This window comes from Siphateles boraxobius, unplaced genomic scaffold (genome assembly GCF_051911475.1).
Source record: "Siphateles boraxobius isolate OS27281-9 unplaced genomic scaffold, OSU_SipBor_1 41, whole genome shotgun sequence".
Taxonomy (NCBI): Eukaryota; Metazoa; Chordata; class Actinopteri; order Cypriniformes; family Leuciscidae; genus Siphateles; species Siphateles boraxobius.
The window spans coordinates 35148275-35172661 of NW_027509042.1; the positions used below are offsets into that span (position 1 = coordinate 35148275).

General features: G+C 42.0%; 1 protein-coding gene across 1 annotated transcript; it reads right to left on the reverse strand.

Annotated features, from left to right (window-relative positions):
• Positions 1 to 789: 789 nt before the first annotated feature.
• On the reverse strand, positions 790 to 18328 carry ecrg4b (ECRG4 augurin precursor b). The gene is made up of 4 exons (XM_077199248.1): positions 18225 to 18328; positions 17071 to 17118; positions 7801 to 7967; positions 790 to 1169 (listed from the first exon to the last, which is right to left on the reverse strand). The coding sequence occupies exons 1-4, from the start codon at positions 18292 to 18294 to the stop codon at positions 1020 to 1022; spliced, it is 435 nt and encodes a 144-aa protein (XP_077055363.1). The 5' UTR covers positions 18295 to 18328; the 3' UTR covers positions 790 to 1019.
• Between the last annotated feature and the right edge of the window lie 6059 nt (positions 18329 to 24387).

A 24387-nucleotide genomic window follows, 5' to 3' on the forward strand; every position in this document is an offset into this window, starting at 1 on the left:
TATTATGTCGTGGATATATCCCTCAAATTATTAATTATCTCATTGGGAATGTCTGACACCGGTGCATACACACTGTAATAGACGTGCCAGGTGCGAAAGCTTGTCAGGCGTAGCAACAATAACTAGGGAGAGCGGGGCTTAGCGAAGGGTCCATTGTAGATTCTGCTTTGACATCGTTTGGAAATATTTTTGCTGATGGAGCAAAAACTGACAACATAATTGGTATTTCATAAAAAATATTATTTACTCAATACTTAACTATTTGTTTATTTAACTTTTGCACACAAAAAAAAATATATCACACTCACTCACAATTGTGCTGCTGGTCCCAGAATTAACATGGCTATGAATTACCACAGTGATAATATTTGGAACACCACTCTTCTCATGTAATATTTAAAATGCATTTTTTTTGTCTGGTTTAAAAAATGAAGAACATGCTATAATAATTCTGAAAACCTCTTTTGACTTACTGAATCCAGGAGTCTATTGTCCTCTATTCATTTGTAGTTTGTAAAGGAGGTTTAAATTGCCCTCAGCCTCAGATGTTGTGGCCTTTGTATGAATCGAGTTATGAAATCATTATGTCTGCAAATCTGAGTCCATTCATTTTGCAGTTAAATGAGTCATGTTTATCTATATTCAACTGATATCCTCTTTTTGTACATGCTTACGCAAGACATAATGTCTGTCACCTCATTGAAGTTTTATTCAAGATTTAGCCACTTCAAACTTCCATTATATTTACAGTACAGTAGGTTGTAATGCAATCATAGCATGCAAACAAGAAATGTTTTTCTTTTTTATTCAATGTGCATTTATTCCACTCTATTATTCAATCTTGATTTGCTTCCTCTCACGCAATTGCATATTCCTACTAACTTGATTTAAAAAAAAAAATACACATCATTAGGTTGTGTGGTAGACCTATGTACATTGCCTTAGACTAGAGCAACAGTCTACTAATAGCCTCCAATTCTCACAGCGAATGTTAGGTTCAAGATAGTTTGTAAGGTGGTTTAATAGTAATCGTAATTGACATTGGCCCCGTGTCTGTAGGAAAGAGGGTCCTGTTGGCTCATAGGTGCATTCTCATCATGATGATGCTGCCGGCCCTGGTCATTTGATCTGGCCTGGTCCACCCAATAGGAAAGATCAGTCTCAAGTCTCTGGAAATACATAAATGTTGAATGAGAGCGGATATTACACTGTATGGGAAAAGATTTAGGTTACATTTGGGTTTTGTTTTTTGCGCAGGCACAACAGAGATGGACTGTCATGATTCTGCCATCAGGTCTGTGAGTTCTAGTATTTTGGCAGGATCATGACAGACCCATGTTCTGTGTGCAAGCACATGGCCTTGTGTTTTGGTCATGTGCTTGTGTTGTCTCGTCTCGTTACCCCGCCCCCTTGTTATCCTGATTCTGTCATTAGTGTTTCACCCGTGTCACCTGTTATGTTTGATCAGTCTTCCTATTTAATCCCCTTGTGTTTGCTGTCTTGGGTCGGTTCATTGTTATACGTTGATCGTGAGTACCCTGTGTACATCTAGTCATTGTTAGCATCTCTTGAAGTCTTGTTTGTTTTCTTGTTCGTTTGTTTCCCAGTTTAGTCTAGTCAGTCTGGTATTCTGTGTTCCATCTGTTTTGCCCCCTCGTGGGTTTTGTTTTCCTGTTTTTGTCATTAAACCGTGTCTTATTTTATACTGTCTGCCTTTGGGTTTATCTCCACATCTCACCGTGACAGAATGAACCGACCCATTCTGAACCCAGCGGACAGTATGTCATCCCCACTAAAACAACAATCAGCTGACCAGGAACTATGGTGGCAGTCAGCTATCAACGACAGCAAGTTGGGCAAGCTTCCTTTCCCTCCCCAGGGAGAGAGGTCCCTGAGAGGATATGCTCAGGCCGTGGAGGCAAAGAGAATTTTTTTACCGGAGAGCCTGGTTAACCGTTACCTCATCGCGGGTCTCAAAGTTCCTCCACCTCTGGCGGAACGGGAGAGGCTGGCCCACCGCCCGTTCCGGGACATGGTGGACTGCTTGGTTCGTCGGGAGTCACAGGGTCCCATGGTGTCGTCACCTCCTGCCTGTCTGCCGGTGATCCCGGAGGATCTGAGGTTAGGCTTCGTGAGGCTTGGAGAACAGACTCGTCCCAGTTCGACTCCCGAGGCATCATCGGCTCCGCGAATCAGGAGGAAGAAGAGGAGGAGACCTGCGTCTGCCCAGCCAGAGCCAGTTCACGTCCCGTCTGTCCAGCTAGAGACTGTTCACGCCCCGTCTGTCCAGCTAGAGACTGTTCACGCCCCGTCTGCCTTCCTGAGCTGGGACTATCTGGAGCGTCTGGCTCGGATCTTAGAGAGGCCGGTGTTTGGTGTTTCGGAGCTGAACCCAGTGCCCGTTCCAGAGCCCGCCACGGCAAGCGCTGTTCCAGAGCCCGCCACGGCAAGCGCTGTTCCAGAGCCCGCCACGGCAAGCGCTGTTCCAGAGCCCGCTACGGCAAGCGCTGTTTCAGAGCCCGCTACGGCAAGCGCTGTTCCAGAGCCCGCTACGGCAAGCGCTGTTCCAGAGCCCGCTACGGGAAGCGCTGTTCCAGAGCCCGCTACGGCAAGCGCTGTTCAAGAGCCCGCTACGGCAAGCGCTGTTCCAGAGCCCGCTACGGCAAGCGCTGTTCCAGAGCCCGCTACGGCAAGCGCTGTTCCAGAGCCCGCTACGGCAAGCGCTGTTCCAGAGCCCGCTACGGCAAGCGCTGTTCCAGAGCCCGCTACGGCAAGCGCTGTTCCAGAGCCCGCTACGGCAAGCGCTGTTCCAGAGCCCGCTACGGCAAGCGCTGTTCCAGAGCCCGCTACGGCAAGCGCTGTTCCAGAGTCGGTCGCCGTGAGCGTGGCACCCAGTCCTGCCCCATCACCAACCATGTTCCCCGTCAGAAGTCCCCGGACTGTCTCCTCGTGTGTCCCTGTCTCTACTGCCCCCGGACTCCCGTTTATTTCCCCCGTCATGGTTCAACCTAGGACTGTTTCTCCGTCTACTCACACCACTCCACCCAACTCCGTTCGGGTCCCCCGTCCTAAGCCCACACCCTGTAGTTCCAAGATCACCGTCCCGCCCACCCACCCTGGATTCTCGCTCAAAGACTCTGTTGTACCTCCGCCTCCCCTTCCTTGTTTATTTTTTCTGATGTTTCACCCCAACCCGGTCATTGTTCACGCTTGTATGCCCCTGTTATTATTTGTCATGTTTTGTTGGGTCTGGTCTATGTCTCTGTCAGTCTTGTCCCGCGTTTAATGTCTCCTTGGGGAGCGTCTGGTAGCCGCTCTTTAAGGAGGGGGTACTGTCATGATTCTGCCATCAGGTCTGTGAGTTCTAGTATTTTGGCAGGATCATGACAGACCCATGTTCTGTGTGCAAGCACATGGCCTTGTGTTTTGGTCATGTGCTTGTGTTGTCTCTTCTCGTTACCCCGCCCCCTTGTTATCCTGATTCTGTCATTAGTGTTTCACCCGTGACACCTGTTATGTTTGATTAGTCTTCCTATTTAATCCCCTTGTGTTTGCTGTCTTGGGTCGGTTCATTGTTATACGTTGATCGTGAGTACCCTGTGTACATCTAGTCATTGTTAGCATCTCTTGTAGTCTTGTTTGTTTTCTTGTTCGTTTGTTTCCCAGTTAGGCTAGTCAGTCTGGTATTCTGTGTTCCATCTGTTTTGTTTTCCTGTTTTTGTCATTAAACCGTGTCTTATTTTATACTCTCTGCGTTTGGGTTTATCTCCACATCTCACCGTGACATGGACAGCAAATGAATGAGTACACATTACAGACCAGACTCACGCTCAAAGTGTTACAACTAAACATGCCAGGAGCACATGCACTTACAGTGACATGGCACCATAGCTAAGGTTCAGACTCAGATATATACAGTATATATATATATATATATATCGGGACAGTTCACCTATTGAATCATTTACAGTACTCATCAAACTCATGACCTTCTTTCTTGCATGGAACACAAAAGGAGAAATATCGGGGGAAAAATTACAAAGATTGTGAAGTGGAGCTTCAAAAACGACACAAAAGCACCATAAATATCTCATAAAAGAACTCAACATGGCTTAAAGTGCTCAACATGACTTAAAGTGCTCCTATTATACATTTGTGATATTACCTTTCATGTAGCATGCAATATAGCTGCTTGTGAATGTAAAAGATCCACAAAGTTTCAAAGATCAAAGTGCACAAATCTAAATGTCTAATTAGGAGTCGTCTCCTAAAAGAAAGAACCGATTCTGAAATAGAACTCGTTAGTAATTTCAGTCTTACTTCCTCCATGAACATATGGGTTTTAACAAATGTGCATAACGAAAGTCTATGGTCTTCATTGGCTTCCAGCAAAACATTGTATACTTTGACCCACCCTCAAAAGTTAGTTCTGGAGCTAAGGACTGGAAGAGTTTGGTTTATGCTGTTGACATGTCTAGAAGACACTGTTTTCTAGACTTTGCATGCACTTCCAAAGGATGATGACTTGGGCTCGAATTGATATGGTAAAACTGGTGCAATCTTTACTCTTCATATTAGTGTGTATACAAGTGCTGAGGAAGCGTCCAGAGCTTCAGATATGGTAATGGACGTTTCATTTTCGACACGTGCTGTAAACCGTAGACCAATTACAACAGACTGGGCCATCTGATTAATCAGAGGAGATTACGTTCTCGGAAAGAAGGGGTTTAGAGAAACTGAATCCTTTATCGATCCATTTCAGACACTGTGAGAAAAGAGGTGATGCTGTATATTCGTATATTTTGAGAAAATTAAATTGTTATTTTGCTTTGTAAACCAATCGTCAGGGACCTCCAAAACAAAATTAGGAACCTTAAAAGGTCATTCCACTGGTGGAGACATAAATATGTATTGAATGTGGGTCATATATGTAGTAGAATAGTATCATAAATGTCTAATTTGGGACCTTCTTGGCCAATAAAAGGCAGAAAATGACTTTTTAGTAGAGATGCTCCGATCAGCATTTTTGGGGCCGATCACCGATTACCGATCACCAAAATCATGATCTGCCGATTGCCGATCACTGCCGATCACAGAATGGCAGGGGAATGGGAATCTTTTATCTATAATCTAGCAGAGTTTGCACCATTTGTAGAAATGTGTTTATTTAATTGTATTTAGAAAATGAGATGTCTTAAGGCTACTGTAGGCCAGCTTTCATAAGGCAGAGTAACATTAAATTATTCCAAACAAAGAGGGGTCAGGCAGACCAACACACATCAGATCAGCCTAATGAAAGGGGATCAAGTTACACTTAGGCATATTTGGAAATTGTAGCCTCTTAATACACCCACTACATTTACTAATTGGCAACAAAATGTACCACTTGTTACAACAAAACTGGCTACTGATAAAAGGACAAAACTATGGCAAGTTTTTTTCTGTTATTATTATGAACGTCTGATGTAGTTGAGCAGAATGCTCTGTTATGATGTTACTTCATTAAAGGACATATTTAATGAGATTATGCCTGAAAGGGTTTTGGATTTTTTATATGTTCATTTAAAAATATATATTGTATTAAAATGACTTCTTGTTTTGTTTTGTTTTATTGTATTTATATGATATTTGTATTTTTATAATTGAATTTTTGCCATGAAAATAGCTTTGAATGCTGACATGGCATTAAATAAAATAATCTGAATCTGAGTCTGATGTAGTTGAGGAACCAACTACGTCAGATCAAAAAATAAATAAATACCACCACCACTTTTGAAAAATCTCGCGGCACGAATGTACCAATACAAATAAATAAAAACATCTCCAGTTAAGTCAGAGCATTCATTTTGTTCATTTGTTAAATAAGAGGCGATCCAGCGCTGAAATGTTTTTTTTATCAAGTGATCAAAGTGCTTGTTACCGCAGCGATCAGTGGCGCAGATACTGTGTTCTGTTGTGGCTCGCGCGGTGCACGGTCTTCACTCGGACGCGCGCTTCAATCCGTTGGGAGACTCCCTATTCGTTCCGGTGAAGGAGAACTCATGTTGCCACTGCCAAGCTCCACTCCGCATTCAGGTGGGAAAAAGTTGCGCGAGTAATTTACGTCACGTGATCGGCTTTTTTGATCGGCGCTTTTGGCGTTCGCCGATCAATCTATTTTTAGCCAGTATCGGCCGATCATGATCGCGTCCGATCAATCGGAGCATCCCTGCTTTTTAGTGATTGTGGATTGTAGACAACAATCCCCATAGTGCATGGCAATGCTCAGCTCCGCAGACCACTCTCACTACAGTAGCTAGTTTAACTGCAAGATATTTGTGCAATGAACCTGCCACGTTAACGTGTTAACAAAATGAAAATAAACTTACTTTACAGAAAGATGACCATTTGACCCTGTAGGCTTTGGCTGACATTGCCAGTTGAACTTAGGTATTCTAAAGTAGGTCTCCAGGACGCCGCTATCCATATGGGGTGCGAAACTCGGGTGAGCAACAACACACACGTCCGTGTCATCCTCTGATTCCATAGCACCGCTGGAATTCTCGGCAGCAGACAGACTCTTGTTCTGTGTCCATTGGCGCACAGTGAGAGCACAGGCACCACCAATATGCCCCAGCTCGAGCCATTGCGGGCTCCTCGTCCGCGGCAGGCAGATCGTCTGCATCGGCTGTGGTGACAGCAGCTTCAGCCGCCTCCGGTTCCTCCATAGCCCTCAGCTGCTCGTCGCTATACTGTGGCTCATAAAGGTAGCCACGAACATCCGTTTCTACCATAACAAAATCCAGATCCTCAATAATGCATCCGCCTGTGTATTCAGTACCTTCGTCCATATTTTCAAAAAGTTTCTCCCGGTGAAATCAAACGCACTGGCACTGATCTGATAGGTCTGTTAGCACATTAGGTCCAACCCCCTATGGGCGGGTTTGAAAGGGTGGGAACTAGTGCTTGTATTCTTCACAGAAATCCACCCCTTTTACACTTCCTCCTACAATGACGTAAAATGACGATTTTTGCGTCATTGTAGGAGGAAGTGAAAAAGGTAAATAAAGGATTTATCTCGCCTCAGGGGAAAATGAAAGAGTGTTGCACGACGATTCAATAGTATGACTGGATTTCTAACAATGGAAATCTTAATGCAAATGGGTGGAGTGACCCTTTAAAAACAGCATAACATAACTTTAATTCCAGATCTTCTGATTGAATCCAATAGTCTTTTGTGTGGAACAATTGTAATGGTATTAGGGTACGTTTACACTACAGTGCCTATAGACGAAACGTTGTCAAAATTATCACAGTTCACACAGATCCAAGAAAACGACTAAAAACACGATTTGCTAGACCAGTAGTTGGCAATGTCACCTTGTAAAGAAACACTATGCCTAATGTTAATAAAAAAAATTATTAATTATTAAAAAACGCGTAGTTAGGCCACCAACATGAATGTTCGGCATGAATAGTCGATCAGTTTATCACTGAAAGTCATCCGTTTAGCTAGTGTTATAGTATGCATCAATAATCAGCAGCGCTGCACTAATCACACAGTGCAGTGTTCAAAGCACACTAGGTTTATCTGAGACATCACCATGTTCTCATTATAACTATATTTAGGCTCAGCTTCATTTGAAGTTTGCAGATAATTACTTGACATTCAGTGGTTATATTAAAAAAATATTCAGTGTGAATATTAAATCTACTTCGATTCCCTTCTAAATAAAACAATGAGGCAAACTGCATTTGATAGCATTATGAAAATTGACATAGGCTATTTGACATAATTTGTGTGATTACGGTTTTACTTACTGCCTCATCATAGCCCATGTTCATGAATTGCTGGATCCACTGCTGAACGTCGGGGCGGCTTCGGTCCCACACGTTTCTCTTAGTCCTGTGAAGACCTGACAGAAACTGTTTAGCCTTGGACTGCGACACTGCAATCTGTGCTTTAGGCCTGGCTTCAAACTGCTTTGCTGTGTGAAGAGAACAGGAAACATTCAAGGCCAGAGTCACAGGCACGTCCTGATTTTGCTGAGTTAGACATATTCCTGGGTCAACATATTTTGTTGATTCTGGAACAACATTCCGGTCCGAAAATTTAATCATAACCATATCCCTACCCCTTAACCTAACCCTATCCATAAGTTATCCCTAAAATAAGAGGGAATGATATGAATAACACTGATAAGCACCCTGGCTGTAAGCCTAAACTTGATATAAACTGTAAACTTTCCTTCAAATCTTGATTGGAATGTTGTTCTATGATCAACAAAAATGCTGATCCAGGAACATGTTGCACTTGGTGAAATCAACATGAAAGACTTGAAGTCTTGTTTTACTGTTTAAACAGACCAGGAGTTTTTAAACACTTAGTTCAACCAAAAATGAAAATTCTGTTATCAATTACTCACTCACATGTCGTTCTAAACCCGTAAGACTTTCATTCATCTTCATGACACAAATTTTAAATTAAATCTGAGATATTTATGTTCCTCCATTGAAAGTATATTCACCCAAAACTCACACAAAACATTCACAAAGAGATTTGAAAAGAAATTCACATGAATCGAGCAGTTTAATCCAAGTTTTCTGAATAGACACAATCACTTTATATGATGAAAATATATTTGGCTTTTATTTACATATAAACATTGATCAGCGTACATAGAGCACTTAAATTTGGCAAACAGTAGCTCAAGCATGCTTGCTTGATGTGTGACAACTAATGAGATTCATTCTTGTATAACCCCTTTCACACAGTGCGTTGATCCTGGGAAATTACCGGGAAATTGCCAGAACACCTTCTGTGTGAACGCAAACACGACCTGGGATTGATGCCGGGATCGATGCCGGGTTGGGGACCTAGTAACATTGCCGTGTTCAGTCCCGGAACGCGCGCTGTGTGAACAAAAGCCGTAACCAATGCCGTGTCGTAATGATGGCGCTGAAGCCGGGATCGTTCGCCAGTGTGAAATGGTACGAAATGCGCTAGTTCAGAGAAATCAGAGAAATAAATGCACAAGCTGTCACGGATACACCTAGCAACACACCCCAACCAGCCTCAACTCAGCACACCTGGTCTCAAGTATACTCAAGTTTATCACTAACCACTCTCCTGTGTGTATTTCCAAGCAGCCAGTGTCTGCGGCGGTGCTTCAGGATTCTCCAATCTGATTCTCCGAGTTCTTCTGTGCATCTACAGACCTCGTATCTCTTCTCTGCATTCAAGTTGGAAGTTTATTCAAGTCTGCTCTCAGTTCGTGTGTCTTCGGATCGGTATTTCCATTCAAGTGTCTACGTATCTGCATTCAAGTTCTAAGTACTTTCGTGTCTGCCTTCAAGCCCTGATTTATCACCAAGTCTACTTCTGAGTTCAAAGTATTCAAGAGACTATTTCTGTTCCAGTTATTCCTTGTTTCCTGTTTTCAATTCTGTGTGGATCTCGAAGCCTTCTCTGAGATCGGATATTGCAACAGGTGTATAAATAAAGTCTGTTAACCGTATTCCTTGTGTCCTCATCCTTCTAGTAGTGTGACAGAAGACCGGACCACACACGATGCAAGTATCCCCGGCTTCCGAGATCGCTGCCGTATCCATTGAAACCCCTCGGGGAGTCGCTGCACACGCTGCCGCCACACCCCAATCGCTTATGGATACTTCAGCATACGCTGCTGCCAATGCAGCCTCCGCACCGCATACACTGATCCAGGAATCCTTCACTGAATTCCGTCACGCCCTTCAGAACCTCAGACCTGCCTCATTAAGTCCCATGGCCAAACCTGCTTCATATTCAGGCGGGGAGGTGTACAACGGGTTTCTTTTGCAATGCAAGCTTTATACTACTCAATTCATTTCTGAAAGAGCCCAAGCCCTGTGGGATTCCAATGCTGATGCTTTACTGTCGTTCAACAGTTTCATTGAACATTTTTGCACTGTATTCTCTCAAACTCCGAATGCCATGTCTATTAATGATCAGCTGTTTCATCTTCGACAAGGCAAATCCTCAGTTTCAGATTAGGCTCTGAAGTTTCGGACGATCTCCTCGAACAGTGGATGGAATGAGATCGCGTTGATGACTGCCTATCGTCGAAGGATCAACCCTGAGATCTGCTTACAACTGGTCATCTACGACGATTCCATCGGAATTGAGAAACTCATCCAGCGCTCTATACTCATTGCACAACATCGCACAGCTTGCTTAAACAACTTCCCTCCACACTCCTCTCGCCACTCCATGCCCGTAAGCCCTCCAGTACCATAACCCATGGAAATCGATGCTGGACATCTTACCGCCGATGAACATAATCGTCGTTGCACCAATAACCTCTGCATGTACTGCAGTGCTTCAGGACATTTGCGAATGGAATGTCCCATCCGTCCCGGCCGTACTAGGGTGAGTACTGTTGACCTTCCATTTCCAGTTACCAATCTGAAACAAACTCCAGTACTAATCACCTATTTGAATCACTACATTCCAGCGAAAGCTCTGATTGACTCAGGCGCTGCAGGGAACTTCATCTCAGCCTCACTACTCAACGGCTTACAAGCCTGCCGTCGTCAACTGAGTCAGCCTCTGAGTATTCACTCCATCCTTGGGAAATCTCTCAGCAGAAGCAGCATTCATCACTGCAGTCCAGAACTCCAACTTTCCATCAGCTGTCTTCATCAGGAGAAATGTTCGCTACTGGTACTGGAGGGCTCCACTGCAGACATCGTCTTGGGACGCCCGTGGCTCAATCAACACTCGCCTGACATCTGCTGGACTAATGGGGAAGTACGTCACTGGAGTGATTACTGCAAGGAACATTGTCTTCGCCCTGTCACGAAGGGTCTTTCGGGGCCTTCCAAGTCTGCTGTTCCTGTTGTCCTGGGTTCAACTTCAGTAGAAAGTCCAGCCACAGAATCCTCTTACGAAATCCCACCGGAATATTGGGCGTTCCAAGACGTATTTAGCAAACATCTCGCCACCACTCTTCCACTTCATCGGCCATGGGACTGTGCAATTGACCTGCTGCCTGGGGCCACTCTACCACATGGAAAGATATATCCTTTGTCCATCCCGGAGCAGAAGGCCATGGAGGAGTATGTGGAATAGGCTTTACGTCAAGGATACATTCAGCCATCTACGTCCCCTGCCGCCTCAAGCTTTTTCTTCGTTGGGAAGAAGGATGGAGGACTCCGCCCATGCATAGATTATCGCATTCTGAATGCCTCTGCCGTTAAGTACAGATATCCACTGCCTCTGGTCCCCTAAGCCCTGGAACAGTTGCGTTCAGCTTGTATCTGCACCAAGCTCGACCTGAGAAGTGCTTATACTGGAGGACTAATCTGGTTCGTATCCGTGGAGGAGATGAGTGGAAGACTGCCTTTATTACCCCTGCTGGAAACTATGAATATCGTGCCATGCCTTTCGGCCTTTCAAACAGTCAAGCTGTCTTCCAAGGCTTCATGAATGAGATATTCCGAGATATGCTCCACAAGTTTGTCATCATCTACATCGACGATATCCTGATATCCTCTACCAATCTCGAAGAACATGTCCAGCAGGTAAAGAAGGTCTTGAAACGTCTCTGTGAGTACCAACTGTACTTGAAGTTAGAGAAATGTGAATTCCACCAGAAGACCATGCACTTCCTGGGGTACGTGATTTGTCCAGACGGCATTTCAATGGATCGAAACAAAGTGGCAGCTGTACTCAACTGGTCCAAGCCTCAAACCCTGAAAGAGCTGCAACGCTTCCTGGGCTTTGCCAACTTTTATCGCTGATTCATCTGCGACTACAGTAAGATCTGAGCTCCATTGACTTCTATGGTGAAAAAGGGTACCAAGCAGTTAACATAGTCGGAAGGTTTTGAGTGTTTAAAGAAAGCTTTCTGTTCAGCCCCTATGCTTAAACATCCTGATCCTAATCTGCCCTTCATTGTGGAAGTGGACGCATCCACCAACGGAGTAGGAGCTGTTCTTTCCCAGCGGCAGGGGACCCCCTCACGACTCCATCCATGTGCCTTCTTTTCTCGTAAGATGTCCCCGGCGGAGCAGAATTATGATGTCGGTAATCGAGAACTTCTGGCCATCAAACTAGCTCTGGAGGATTGGAGACACTGGTTGGAGGGAGCCAATTATCCTTTCCAGGGGATTACTGACCATCGCAATCTTAAGTATCTCCAGGAAGCCAAAAGACTCAATCCTCGACAGGCTTGTTGGGCACTCTTCTTCACACGCTTTGACTTCACAGTCACCTATTGACCTGGTTCAAAGAATCTCAAAGCTGATGCTCTGTCTCGCCTTCACCAGATTGAAACCTCTGTCGAGAATCCAGAGACCATACTCCCTCCAACCATGATTGTCAGCCCCATCCAGTGGAACATCGATGAACTCATAGCCGTCGCCACTTTGAACGAACCTGCTCCGCCGGGAGGTTCAGAGGGAAAATTATTCGTACCATCTACTCTCCGCCTTTCCCTCTTGGATTCAGTACACACCTCTCCGGGCTCGGGACACCCAGGCACCCAACAAACGCTCTCACTTCTCCAAAAACGCTATTTGTGGCCTGGGATGGCTCAAGATACCTCCCAGTTCGTACAAGGATGTGCATTCTGCGCCATGGCCAAAGTACCCCGACGTCTACCTGAAGGTAAACTCATGCCATTTTGAGTTTGCCATTCATGCCATTTGACTCATTTTGAGACCAGATGACTAAGAGTGCCAACAGCATCCTCCATGCTGCACTGTTGCCTGTATGCGAACTGGAACGGATCCAGTATGTCCTGGGATCGGACATCGGATCGAGGACCACAGTTCATATCGAGAGTCTGGAGAACATTCTTCAAGCTACTGGGAGTTTCGATGAGCCTAACGTCGGGGTACCATACGCAATCCAACGGCCAGGTGGAGAGGAAGATACAAGAGATTGGGGGGTATCTGAAAACCTACTGTCATGACGCTCTGGACCGCTGGATATCAATACCTTCCATGGGCAGAGTATGCCCAGAACTCTCTCCGACAAACTTCTACTGGTCTAACTCCCTTCCAGTGTGTTCTGGGATATCAACCCCTTCTGTTCCCATGGTCTGGAGAGCCATCTGATGTTCCAGTGGTCCAGCACTGTTTCTCTGAGAGTGAGAGGGTCTGGGACTCGGCACATGTCAACCTGCAGGGGGCAGTCCGGAGGCACCAGCAACAAGCGGACGCACGAAGATGACCCACGCCACACTACGCTCCGGGCCAGCTAGTGTGGCTGTCCACCAGAGACATCCGCCTCCGGCTGCCCGGTCGCAAGCTGAGTCCCAGATACATAGGTCATTTTGCGGTACTGAGGCAGGTCAACGAGGTCACTTATCGTCTTGCACTTCCCCGGCACTACCGGATTGCACCTACTTTTCATGTATCTCTGTTAAAGCCATACACTCCTCCTCTCTCTCCTGTTCCCACAGACACGGATGCTGGCGGGGTGCCCCCTCCTCCTCCTGTGGATCCTGCTGAGGACACCGTGTACCAGGTCCGCGCTATCCTGGACTCCCGTCTACGAGGGGGTCAGCTCCAATACCTCGTGAACTGGGAGGGGTTTGGACTGGAGGAGCGCTGCTGGGTCCACCGGGATGATATCTAAGACCCCACGCCAGGACTTCCATCGTGACCATCCAGATCATCCTGCCCTTCGTCCATGGGTTCGTCCACGTCGTCTGGGTCTATAGCCCCCAGGAGTTGGCCGTGGAGGGGGGGTACTGTCACGGATACACCTAGCGACACACCCCAACCAGCATCAACTCAGCACACCTGGTCACGCTCATTATCCCCTGAATACTGATTACTCACCACCTGCACTGCATCACGAACGTACCACGCTGCACACAGGATTTAAGCTTCAGCCTCTCCATTGTTCTCTTTCCGGTCTCGTCTAGCGACGCGTGTGACTCACCGGTTCCTCATGCTTCTCTGGTTCCAGGATTCCCTGGTGCTCGCAGCAAGTATACTCAAGTTTATCACTAACCAATCTCCTGTGTGTATTTCCAAGCAACCATTGTGTGCGGCGGTGCTTCAGGATTCTCCAGTCTGATTCTCCGAGTTCTTCTGTGCATCTACGGACCTCGTATCTCTTCTCTGCATTCAAGTTGGAAGTTTATTCAAGTCCGCTCTCAGTTCGTGTGTCTTCGGATCGGTATTTCCATTCAAGTGTCTACGTATCTGCATTCAAGTTCTAAGTACTTTCGTATCTGCCTTCAAGCCCTGATTTATCACCAAGGGCCCTATTTTAACGATCTAAAACGCAAGTGTCAAGTGCAAAGTGCTAGTAACTTTGTGGGCGGATCTCGGCGCTGTTGCTATTTAACCGGCGGGATAAATGACTCTTGCGCTCGACGCAAATCTAAAAGGGGTTGGTCTGAAGTAGCTTCATTATTCATAGGTGTGGTTTGGGCATAACGGGAAACAAACCAATAAGAGCTTTATATCACATTCCCTTCAAGAGCATGATGAACGAGGTGCGCTTGTTCCATGGGGCAATACTATTATAACGGCGCATTTACCAGGCGCGCTTTAGAATCGGTTCTCAGCCTAGGAGATCAATGTTCTCGTCTGGGCCGTAAAAGAAAGAGAAGTGACATTGGGGATGGGACAAACCCACCCAAATTAGCTTCAGTTAAACATGCATATAATAATTTGGGTAAATGTGTAAGCTTTATGCCTATTTTTCCCATCGTCATGGACACAACAATGATTTCCCTCGTGTCTTAATATTTTTCCTTATAATAATGTATCATTTGCAAAAAGGAAAATGCATCTGTGTAGATGAGAGAATCATCTACAGTCTATGCACGCTGTTCACACTCTGTATTATTAAAATAGCAACTGAATGTACGCGCAACGCGCCACTGACTTTAGACTAGGTTTTTTCTAGCGCAATGGTTTTCTGGAACAGCAAAATAGCACCAGGGATTGTTTGTGCAGGAACATGCCTGCTTTTTTGTGTGAACGCACTCTCTGATTATGGAAAATCACTGGCAGTGTGAATGAACCAAAGTCAAACGAACCCAGGTCAAATCCCTGGTCACTTTATCTGTGTATTTTCCGAAATCTCTGTGTGAAAGGGGTTTAAGTCATGCCAGTGTATTTGACCTTCCACAAGAACTAATGAGATTCTCACGTGTCAAGTACAGTTGAGCTTCCGCTTACCAAATACGTGTACTCTATGCATGTTCACAGGTCAGTGTTTATATGTAAATAAAAGCCAAATTGAATCCGTTTAGCATATAAAAGATCCACGTCTCTTCAGAAATCACTCGATTGATATGGATTTATTTTACAATCTCTTTATGAATGCTTTGGAACTTCAGAGTTTTGAGCGAATTGATTTTCAGTTCAGGGAATCAGAAATCTCTCAGATTTCATTAAAATATCTTCATCTGTGTTTCAAAGATGAACAAAAGGAATGAGGGTAAGTGATGAAGGAATTTTCATTTTTGTGGGAACTATCCCTTTAACCCTATAATGCATAAAGGGGGTCAAACTGACCCAGCATGCTGTGATTTTTTTAATATTTTATCTACGACAACATTATTTGATTGATATTCCATGAATTCTTAAAAAAAAAAAAATTTCTGACCCTCACTGTAATTTTCAGATTTCTTGGTCATAGGAGAAAGAGAAAAAAAAATTATATATATATATATATATATATATATATATATATATATATATATATATATATATATATATATATATATATATATATATATATTAGGTAAAGATCTCTGTGACTTTTTTTTTTTTGTTGCTCTGGGCCAAGAATTTGTCTCAGACACCAACCCTGTGTCTGAATACGTATATCTCACTACTATATAGCAGATGAAAAGAAGCATGTAAATAGTTTAGCATGTAAATTAATAGTATGTCTGAATATTCAGTATTAATGCCACAGCAGGCAAATAAAAAGTATCCGGATGACCAATTACTTCTGCCATGAGTCACATCAAATGGACACTTTACTATCCATAGACCATGGGAGAGGAGTCGTGAATGGCGGAGAAATTACCTAACTCACATGACAAAACTAACAAAGTAACATAGTAACCGACTGCATTCATACTACACACATTCTACACACATTCATGCTTGATGATATATGCTGTTTCAGGTGCAGTAGATGAGTAGAGGAAGGTTACAAGGACAACTGAAGGCTCAAACAAAGGAAGAGGTGCAGACTCTGCCCAAAAGTTATGCTTAGAAAGGTGAAAATCTTATGTGAAATGTTCTGTCTCTATCTGTAAAGATCACTTTAATGGTCTGTGAGAAATGTGGGGAGTGAAGGTTCAGACTTGAATACACTCTACAAGATTTAAATAAGTTTAAAACTAATATACAACTACATTTAAAAAAATAATAAATTATATATTTAGTAATGCATATACATAGCCTAGAAGGAAAGTGGAAAAATTAACATGTTTGATATATTGAAACATTTGTGAAAAATCGATTATTTTTATTATTTGTAATAATAGGACACCTAGTTACCTACAAAAAAACAAATTAATTCCAATACGGGTAATTTTGACCCCCTTCACGCATTCATGTAGTTTTTTTTAGTTTTTTTATGCATTCTAAAAGAGCTGGCCCCAGATCAGTTTAAAAAAGAAACGTGTGTTTTAAGCACAGAGGATGATAACAGCCTAAAGCGACAGCACCCCTGCCCAATTATCTTGCTCTGACGATGACACGTAGAGACTCTGACCCGATCTACAGCCCGAAGCTTCCGCACCTCCATGTTATAAATATCAGCGATGTCTTTAGTTTATAATCATCCATGTTATCTTCCCTTGGAACATATCAGCCATCAATCTCTGTCAGTTTTGAAGGTCAGAAGCTGTTGGGGAATTATGGACAAGTGTGAAGAAATTGATGGAGAAAAAGGCATCAGGAGGGCATCAGGCTATAATTAAAGATTTATGGGAAAGGACTAAACCATTGGCATGATGGGCAGGGTTGGTGATTAGGTGGAATATGCTTGTAGAATGAGAGAGTTAATAAACCATATATCATTAACCAGTAAAATGTTTAAAATGGATGCTGATATTATCATACCATCTTGTTTTATGAGGATCCTGTGAAGTCTTCTCTCGGATGAACCACCTAAAAAAGCAAACAGCTTTGTTTAAATATGTTGAAATAGATTGCTTTATATAATAAATGTAGGCCCGATATTTATTAAGACTAAGCAATTCCATAAATAGTGTCATCCTAGATACCTCATATACCACAGCTGTCTGTCTCTCTTTACAATCGTTACACCCACTGCAAAGTGACAGTATAGAGTTATCTGTAATATCTATATCAGTTGTGTCAGCTTAAAATATATTGACACCCATATGGAAATCATAGTTGACCGAGCCTACTGCATTCTTTTCGGATTTTCCTTATAATTATTCTTTAAAACTGTCTCTATGTCAAAGACCGTAAGTTTTAGAGGAAGTCAACAAACTTTGTGGGATGGTCCCAAATGCTCCCCAATATTCAGGTGAACACACACAAATCCTACAAAGAATAAAAGTTGTCAAATTAAAGGGAACAAAATTGTGGGGTGTTTGCCCACAATGACTAACTATTAATATATATATATATATATATATATATATATATATATATATATATATATATATATATATATCTTCCGAAGTCCAAGCCTCAAAACACATACTGTAAACCAGTGGTGCCCAATCCTGTTCCTGGAAATCTACCTTCCTGCAAAGTTCAGCGGGATCTGAATTCTGCAGGGTACAGTATGTAGATCTCCAGGAATAGGATTGAGCTCCACTGCTGTAAACAATAGGACATTCTAGGCCAAATTCTACCTATAGGGGGCACTAAAATATAGCATCCATATTCTTGTTCAAGTGGTTACTTTACCTAATATTATCAAACAGACAAAGGAACAAAAATAAAGGGGGGGAAATGAGCCAATCAAAGTTTAACACAACAGACAATACATTCTGTTCCCTTTTTATACAATGTAGAGTTGACATGTTACAAAAGGAATATTTTTCAATTTTAAAAATTTTAATAGAAAATGTATTTTAAATAACACTGTAAAATATGTTATTTTATGCTCAATTAAAATGTTGTTGTAAAAAATGTAAATATGTTTAAAAAATGAAGCATGTTCAGTTCTAAAATGCAATGCAATTGATCCATATTCTTGCTAAGTTAAAATACACTATGGAAAGCCTTAAATGACATACCTGAGGGTGAGCAGACAGACAGGATGCTTATGAGAAGGACTGCTTGCACACCGAGGCTGTGGAGTGACATGCTGTTGTTCTATCAGCTGTGGCTGCACTTGTGTGGTGGGGAAGGATTTGGTCTTGGGTGAGATGAACAACGAGGCGCCATCCTGGATGAACAGGCAAACATTCCTACCTGTGACCTGTTAGCTCTTGTGGAGGAATGTCTGTAGGAAGCCAACAGAAAGCCCCCTACCTCTACAAATACCACAGTGTGCATGATGTTATATTGCTTGTACTGGTTGATTCAACGTCTCAAGTTTTTAAGTAAACTAAATTTTGGTAACACTTTACAATAAGGTTCATTAGTTAACACTAGTTAACTTTCTTAGTTTGCATGAACTAATAATGAACAATACGTCTTCGGCATTCATTAATCTTAGATAACATTAATTTCAACATTTACCAATACGTTATTAAAATAAAAGGTTGTATTAGTTAACATCAGCTAATGCACTGTGAACTAATATGAACAGCTTTATTTTTAATAACTAACATTAACAAAGATTAATACATACTGTTACAAATGTTTTGCTCATTGTTAGTTCACGTTATTGCATTAACCAGTGTTAACTAATGAACCTTATTGTAAAGTGTTACCTAATTTATTATCAGCTTTGCGATTGTGAGGATTCGCTAACACCTTATTTTACAGTGCCATTGTTACATAATTATGGTACATGTAAAAACATTACAGCAATTAACCCTAATCCCATGTATTTAATTACTATTACTCAGTACTTAAAATTAATAATTACACTGTAACAAGGACACCTTCAAACAAAGTGTAACCATAGTGTAACCAAGGATTTTAATCATTTTGTTAATCATCAAGTTAGTCCTCTTGCTGTAAGAATGATTAGCATGCAGTAAACAGTATTACTTATTAATATCTATCAGGAATATTCAACAATCACTCTTTTCTAAATTGCCCATTTACAGCAAACCGGCTATTGAATATTTATTTTATGCTGTCAGTCTAGTAATCCTATTTTATGCTCATTTTACTTTCCTGTTTTAGGGGGTACATTTAGGGGCAAAAGCAGCAAAACAACTTGGGAGGGAGACAGATGTTTCTTCAGATGCAATAAACTAATCTTTTTCTTTTTCAACTCAATTTCCTTCCACAGCTTTGAAGTCCCTGCACGCTGTAGGACATCAGGCTTATGGCTATTTCACAAATGTACCGCAGTAGCTTCCTGGTTGTATGTTTATGTGTGGGAACCTGCAAAGCAGAAACAACTCTTGACAGAGTCGGTACCAGAGTTCTCATGTAGCACAATGCACCAAATGTTAGCCATTTAATAATGTTAGTGGAACTCACAGTAGATTTTCATCCGTCAAATAATGATGTCTAAAGGTGATGATACACAGGGCAACTTTTTGAGCATTGTTGCTGGGCAATCTTGCAGAGCGAATGTTGCTTGGGCACTTTCCTATTGAAAATGGGCAATACATTTCTATCTGGATTATTTAGATTGGTCGTGGGCCCTGTCTCACCTGGTTGCCCGTTGACGGCAACATTACCCAGCAACATTGCTCAAAAAGTTGCCCTGTGTATCATCACCTTAAGAGAGTTAAAGAATAGATTTTCTGATCTTAATTAGTGTAAAATATACACTACCGGTCAAAAGTTTGGAATAATTTGGATTGCGCTATATACAGTATAATAAGAAATGCTGGTAACACTTTTTTTCGAGGGTCCACTATTAACTATGAGTAAATATGCAACTACATGTCAACTAGCCGCCATTAGTGTATTAGTACTAGACTGTCTACTTAATATCTGCTAACACTTTATTTTTATGCTCCTCTCAACAGACATTCTACTGACACTAATAACAGTCTATTGATACTCTAATGAGAGTTAGGAATTTGCAAACTTACTTAGTAGAATGACTAAAGTGGACCATCGAAATAAAGTGTAACCCAAATGTTTCTTGAGCAGCAAATCAGCATAATAAAAAGGAGTTCTGAAGGATCACTGACACTGAAGACTGGAGTAATGATGCTGAAAATTCAGATAATTTGCCATCACAGGGACTCCATTTATATAGATATATTCAAACAGAAAACAGTTCTTTTAAGTTGTAATAATATTTCACAATTTTACTGTTTTTAATCAAATAAATACAGTCTAGGTGAGCAGAAGTGACACGTGCCCCACTTGGAAGCATCAGAGCCGGTAACACTTTACAATAAGTCTAACAATAACGAAATAACAAGGAACAAAACATTTAATTTTAATTTATATACTACTACGTGCATTTTTTACATTTAAAATTTATAAATTAACATCTAATGTTTAAAACATACATTCAAAAATTTAACATTAGATTAATAAACGCTAAAACATTAATCTAGATCCAAATGCTGTAATAAAATGTTGTTCATTGTTTATTCATCATAATGCACTAGCTACTGAATGCACTAAATGCTGCCAACTATTGAACCTTACTGTCAAATATTTTGATATTAAGTATTAATATCCAAACAAGCTAAAAGAAAATTAAACAAAGAAAATCACTGAAAAATTATATACGATATGTTTTTCGAGCCCGTTCTCATCCTTTGGCGGCATATGTGACGCCATATGACAAAACGGCGAAATACTACGCACATGGCACCCTTTAGCGTGAATATAACACGCGAACCCAAGGCGTCATAAAGTTGACTGGCATCCTTTAGCGTGAATATGAGACGCAGACCCTACCCCACACCTAAACCTACCCATCACAGTGCGTGTTATATTGACGATAAAGGGTGCCATGTGCGTAGTATTTCGCCGTTTTGTCATATGGCGTCACATATGCCGCCAAAGGATGAGAATGCGTTGGTTTTTCCTGATATAAGAGTTTATATTTCCTTGTATTTGTGTTAAAGCTTACACTTATAAGCTTGTTTATAGTATCCATCATAGTATACTGGAGTTATTCTGCAGTCAAACACATAAGAACATGTTCCTGCATGTACTTGTCCTGAGGGAGATGACCCCTGTTCAGATGGTCATCTCTTAACACCTGGACTGCATTCCCACCTGATAACAGAACACCTGCCTGCTCTGTTGTGCTGCTGAATAATTTGCCCTGCTGCTATTACTGTGTGTAGTACATATTTACATTTAATTTATAGCAACAACAAATGCAGTGTACATGTATTTTAAAGTGCCCCATTATGCTTTTTTGGATATTACCTATTGTGTTGTGTGTAACATAGCTGTAAATATACAGTATGTATATATATAGATGTTTCTGAATGTAATTCTTTTTTTTAAGTGCACGATAAATGGAGTTATTGTCTCCCAAAAGAAAAAAGCAATTCTGAACTGCCTGAAACGTGTCATCAGTAATTCCAGTCTTACTTCCTGCATGAATTTACGTAGATCGGTAACACATTTGCACAATGACAGCCTATGGTCTTCACTGGCTGCCCATGTCTCCTTTGACCCACCCTCAAACTCTGTAATTGTAGCTGAGGCCTAGAAGAGTTTGGGGTGTGTTGTTGACATGTTGAGAAGCTGTTTTCTGTGCTGCAAAAAGGAAAATCCACTTTGCATGCACTTCCAGAGGACGAGGACTCAGGGTCTAATTGATACGGGAGAACCGATGCTATTTGTATCACTGTGTACTGAGGAATTAGCCTGGTTCTACCAGACTCTCGTATATTTCATTTGTACAGAGAGTCTGGCACCGCTCCATTGACAAGCGTTAACTTCCTTGTAGGCGGGTATTCTATTGAAGTCTAAAACTATTGGATCTGCCCAGAGTCACTCTATCTGCCATAACCAATCGCTGACGTTTGGTCGTGACATATGTCTTTTCCCGAACCCCGTGGGAGGATGGCCATAAACACAAAACTAAGCAAAGATTGTTCTTGCTCCGGCTTTAACTTCTTGATATTCGCCAGCGTTGCCACAACGGACCGAATGGCTTCGCTCGCATCTTTCTTATTTTGAACTACAACTCAAAATAACGCACGAGTCGACATCAACGTCATCGTTCTCAGCCACTCCCTCTGTTCGCTGATTGGCCCGGTAAAAAATTGATCGGAGAAAACCAAAGTCTACAGCGCAATCCCAGACGTAGTACTGAAGGAAAATGAAATTGAGCGGAAGTGTGCGTAGGAGGGCGGAGCCAGGCTACTGAGGACTCCTCTGGAGCTGAAATTCAGATGGGTTTTCATTTCCTACACATGGTTAAGCGGTAACCTAATCACAACAGACTGGGCCCATCTGACCAATCAGAGCAAAGCTCTCGGTAAGGAAGGGTTTAGAGAGACCGGATCCTTTATTGAATCGTTTAAAGGGGACATATCATGCTAAAACCACTTTTTTTAGCCCTTAAATGCATTTTGTTGTATATTTGGAGTGTTTAAAAGTGCAGAAAAGTTGAAATTATTCTCTTCAGGTGTTTCGTTTATATCTTTATATTCTGTTTTGGTCTTATTGTTCACCCAGTTCAGATTTTTCTGTGTTCTATGACGTTTTCTGAACAATTACGTCACAGTATTTGCAGCGGAACTACCAAATAAGGACATTGACTACCGGCCCAACATTTCGATCAATCCGCCATTATTATTCCTCGCTCCGATTTTGTAGTCCAAGCTCAATGATGCGTGGAAGTGTCGAGTGTCGAGAGCTCAAGCGAGAGAGAAGTGTCGAGAGCTCAAGTCAAAATGTTCGGTTGTTGCATGTAGTGACCCACACGCTTCGTTACACCGTCTCCCAGCATCAGAACCTCTTCGAAGTGCCTGGTTGAGTTTTATTTACCAAGGAAATGTTCCCACATCATTTGGTAAAGTCATTTTCGTGTGCACGAAGCACTTCGACGATTCCGACTTCAACAACCTCGGCCAGTATGAAGAAGGGTTTGCCGATCGACTTCGTTTGAATAAGGGGTCAATTCCATCTATCTTTGGAGACGACGAACAGATCACTTCGGTAAGCTGTAAATATCTTTAATAAAAATAGTTTACTTTCTTAAAACACATGGTGGTCATGGTTTAGCAGTGCCTTCGTATTTCTTTGTTTTTGTTTTTTTGAAGTAACGTTACATGTCTGAAGTATTATTGTTCTTGAGTTTCATCAATGGTCATTTAGCTGCTGTGTTTTCTGATGCTTTTCTAAACGTATCATATTATAAATACAGATTTTTAGTGGTAAGATTAGACCGTAGTCATTTATCTTTTTAGTGTGATTGTTTTAACAAGAGAAATAACGTTAATCGACTTTCACTTTATTTAGAGGGCTAAACCAACAAGTCACAAACCAACATTTGCTGACAAAGGCTGTCAAACAAAACCCCAGAGGTGCTCAATTGGGACACAGCTTTCTATAAGAACACTCCAGCCTCATGTCAAAAGTAAAGGTTTGCATTATGTGGTAACTGCTATGCTGTACATTTTATAAGGCTGCATAATGATTAATCACGACTAATCGTTTGTAGAATTTTTGTTTTGTTTACATCATATATGTGTGTGTACTGTATATAATATAAATATAATATAAATGTTCTGTGACGCTATAAGATCGTATATCACTAATCAAACTACAAAAATGGCCGAACGGGGTGGAGTTGAACCGACTGTCAACTCAGCACCCTGGAGAGCGGGCGGGGTGTGACACAGCTCCTTTGCATTTAAAGGGGCCGCTTCAAAACGAGTCACTCACAGAAGCACATCAGAAAAGGAGTAAAATAGGGGCCTGTGGAGCTATAATAATGAGGAATTCAGACCCAAGAATTGCAGTTTCGCTTTATATAGACCACAAATGTATGTTTTATATGTAAAAAGGAAAAATTTAAAAGCATGATATGTACCCTTTAAGACATTTAGAAAAGACGTGATGTTGCAATGTACTGTATATTTTATGAGGAAACTGTGTTTTTTGACCTGGGATGCATGCAAACCTATTGTAGGAGACCTCCAAAACAAAATTAGGGCACTTTAAAATAGCATTATAGGGTAAAATACCGCAGTGTGGATGCTGTTTGGGTTCGGAGTGGTTTGATTGCTTGTACCAGTTTTTCAAGGATTTAAAATAGCATAATAGGGGCACCTTAAAGAAGAACCAGGACAAATATCCATTTTTTTCCCAAACAATAATAAATAAATGAAAAAACAG

What these genes read in the sequence shown, in the direction of transcription:
- ecrg4b (XM_077199248.1), bottom strand. Translation starts at nt 18,294, where the DNA reads ATGTCACTCCACAGCCTCGGTGTGCAAGCAGTCCTTCTCATAAGCATC. An exon ending in GTCTGTCTGCTCACCCTCAG is followed by an intron (nt 17,119 to 18,224) that starts GTATGTCATTTA and finishes TTGCTTTTTTAG; the next exon opens with GTGGTTCATCCGAGAGAAGA. An exon ending in GATCCTCATAAAACAAGATG is followed by an intron (nt 7,968 to 17,070) that starts GTATGATAATAT and finishes CTCTTCACACAG; the next exon opens with CAAAGCAGTTTGAAGCCAGG.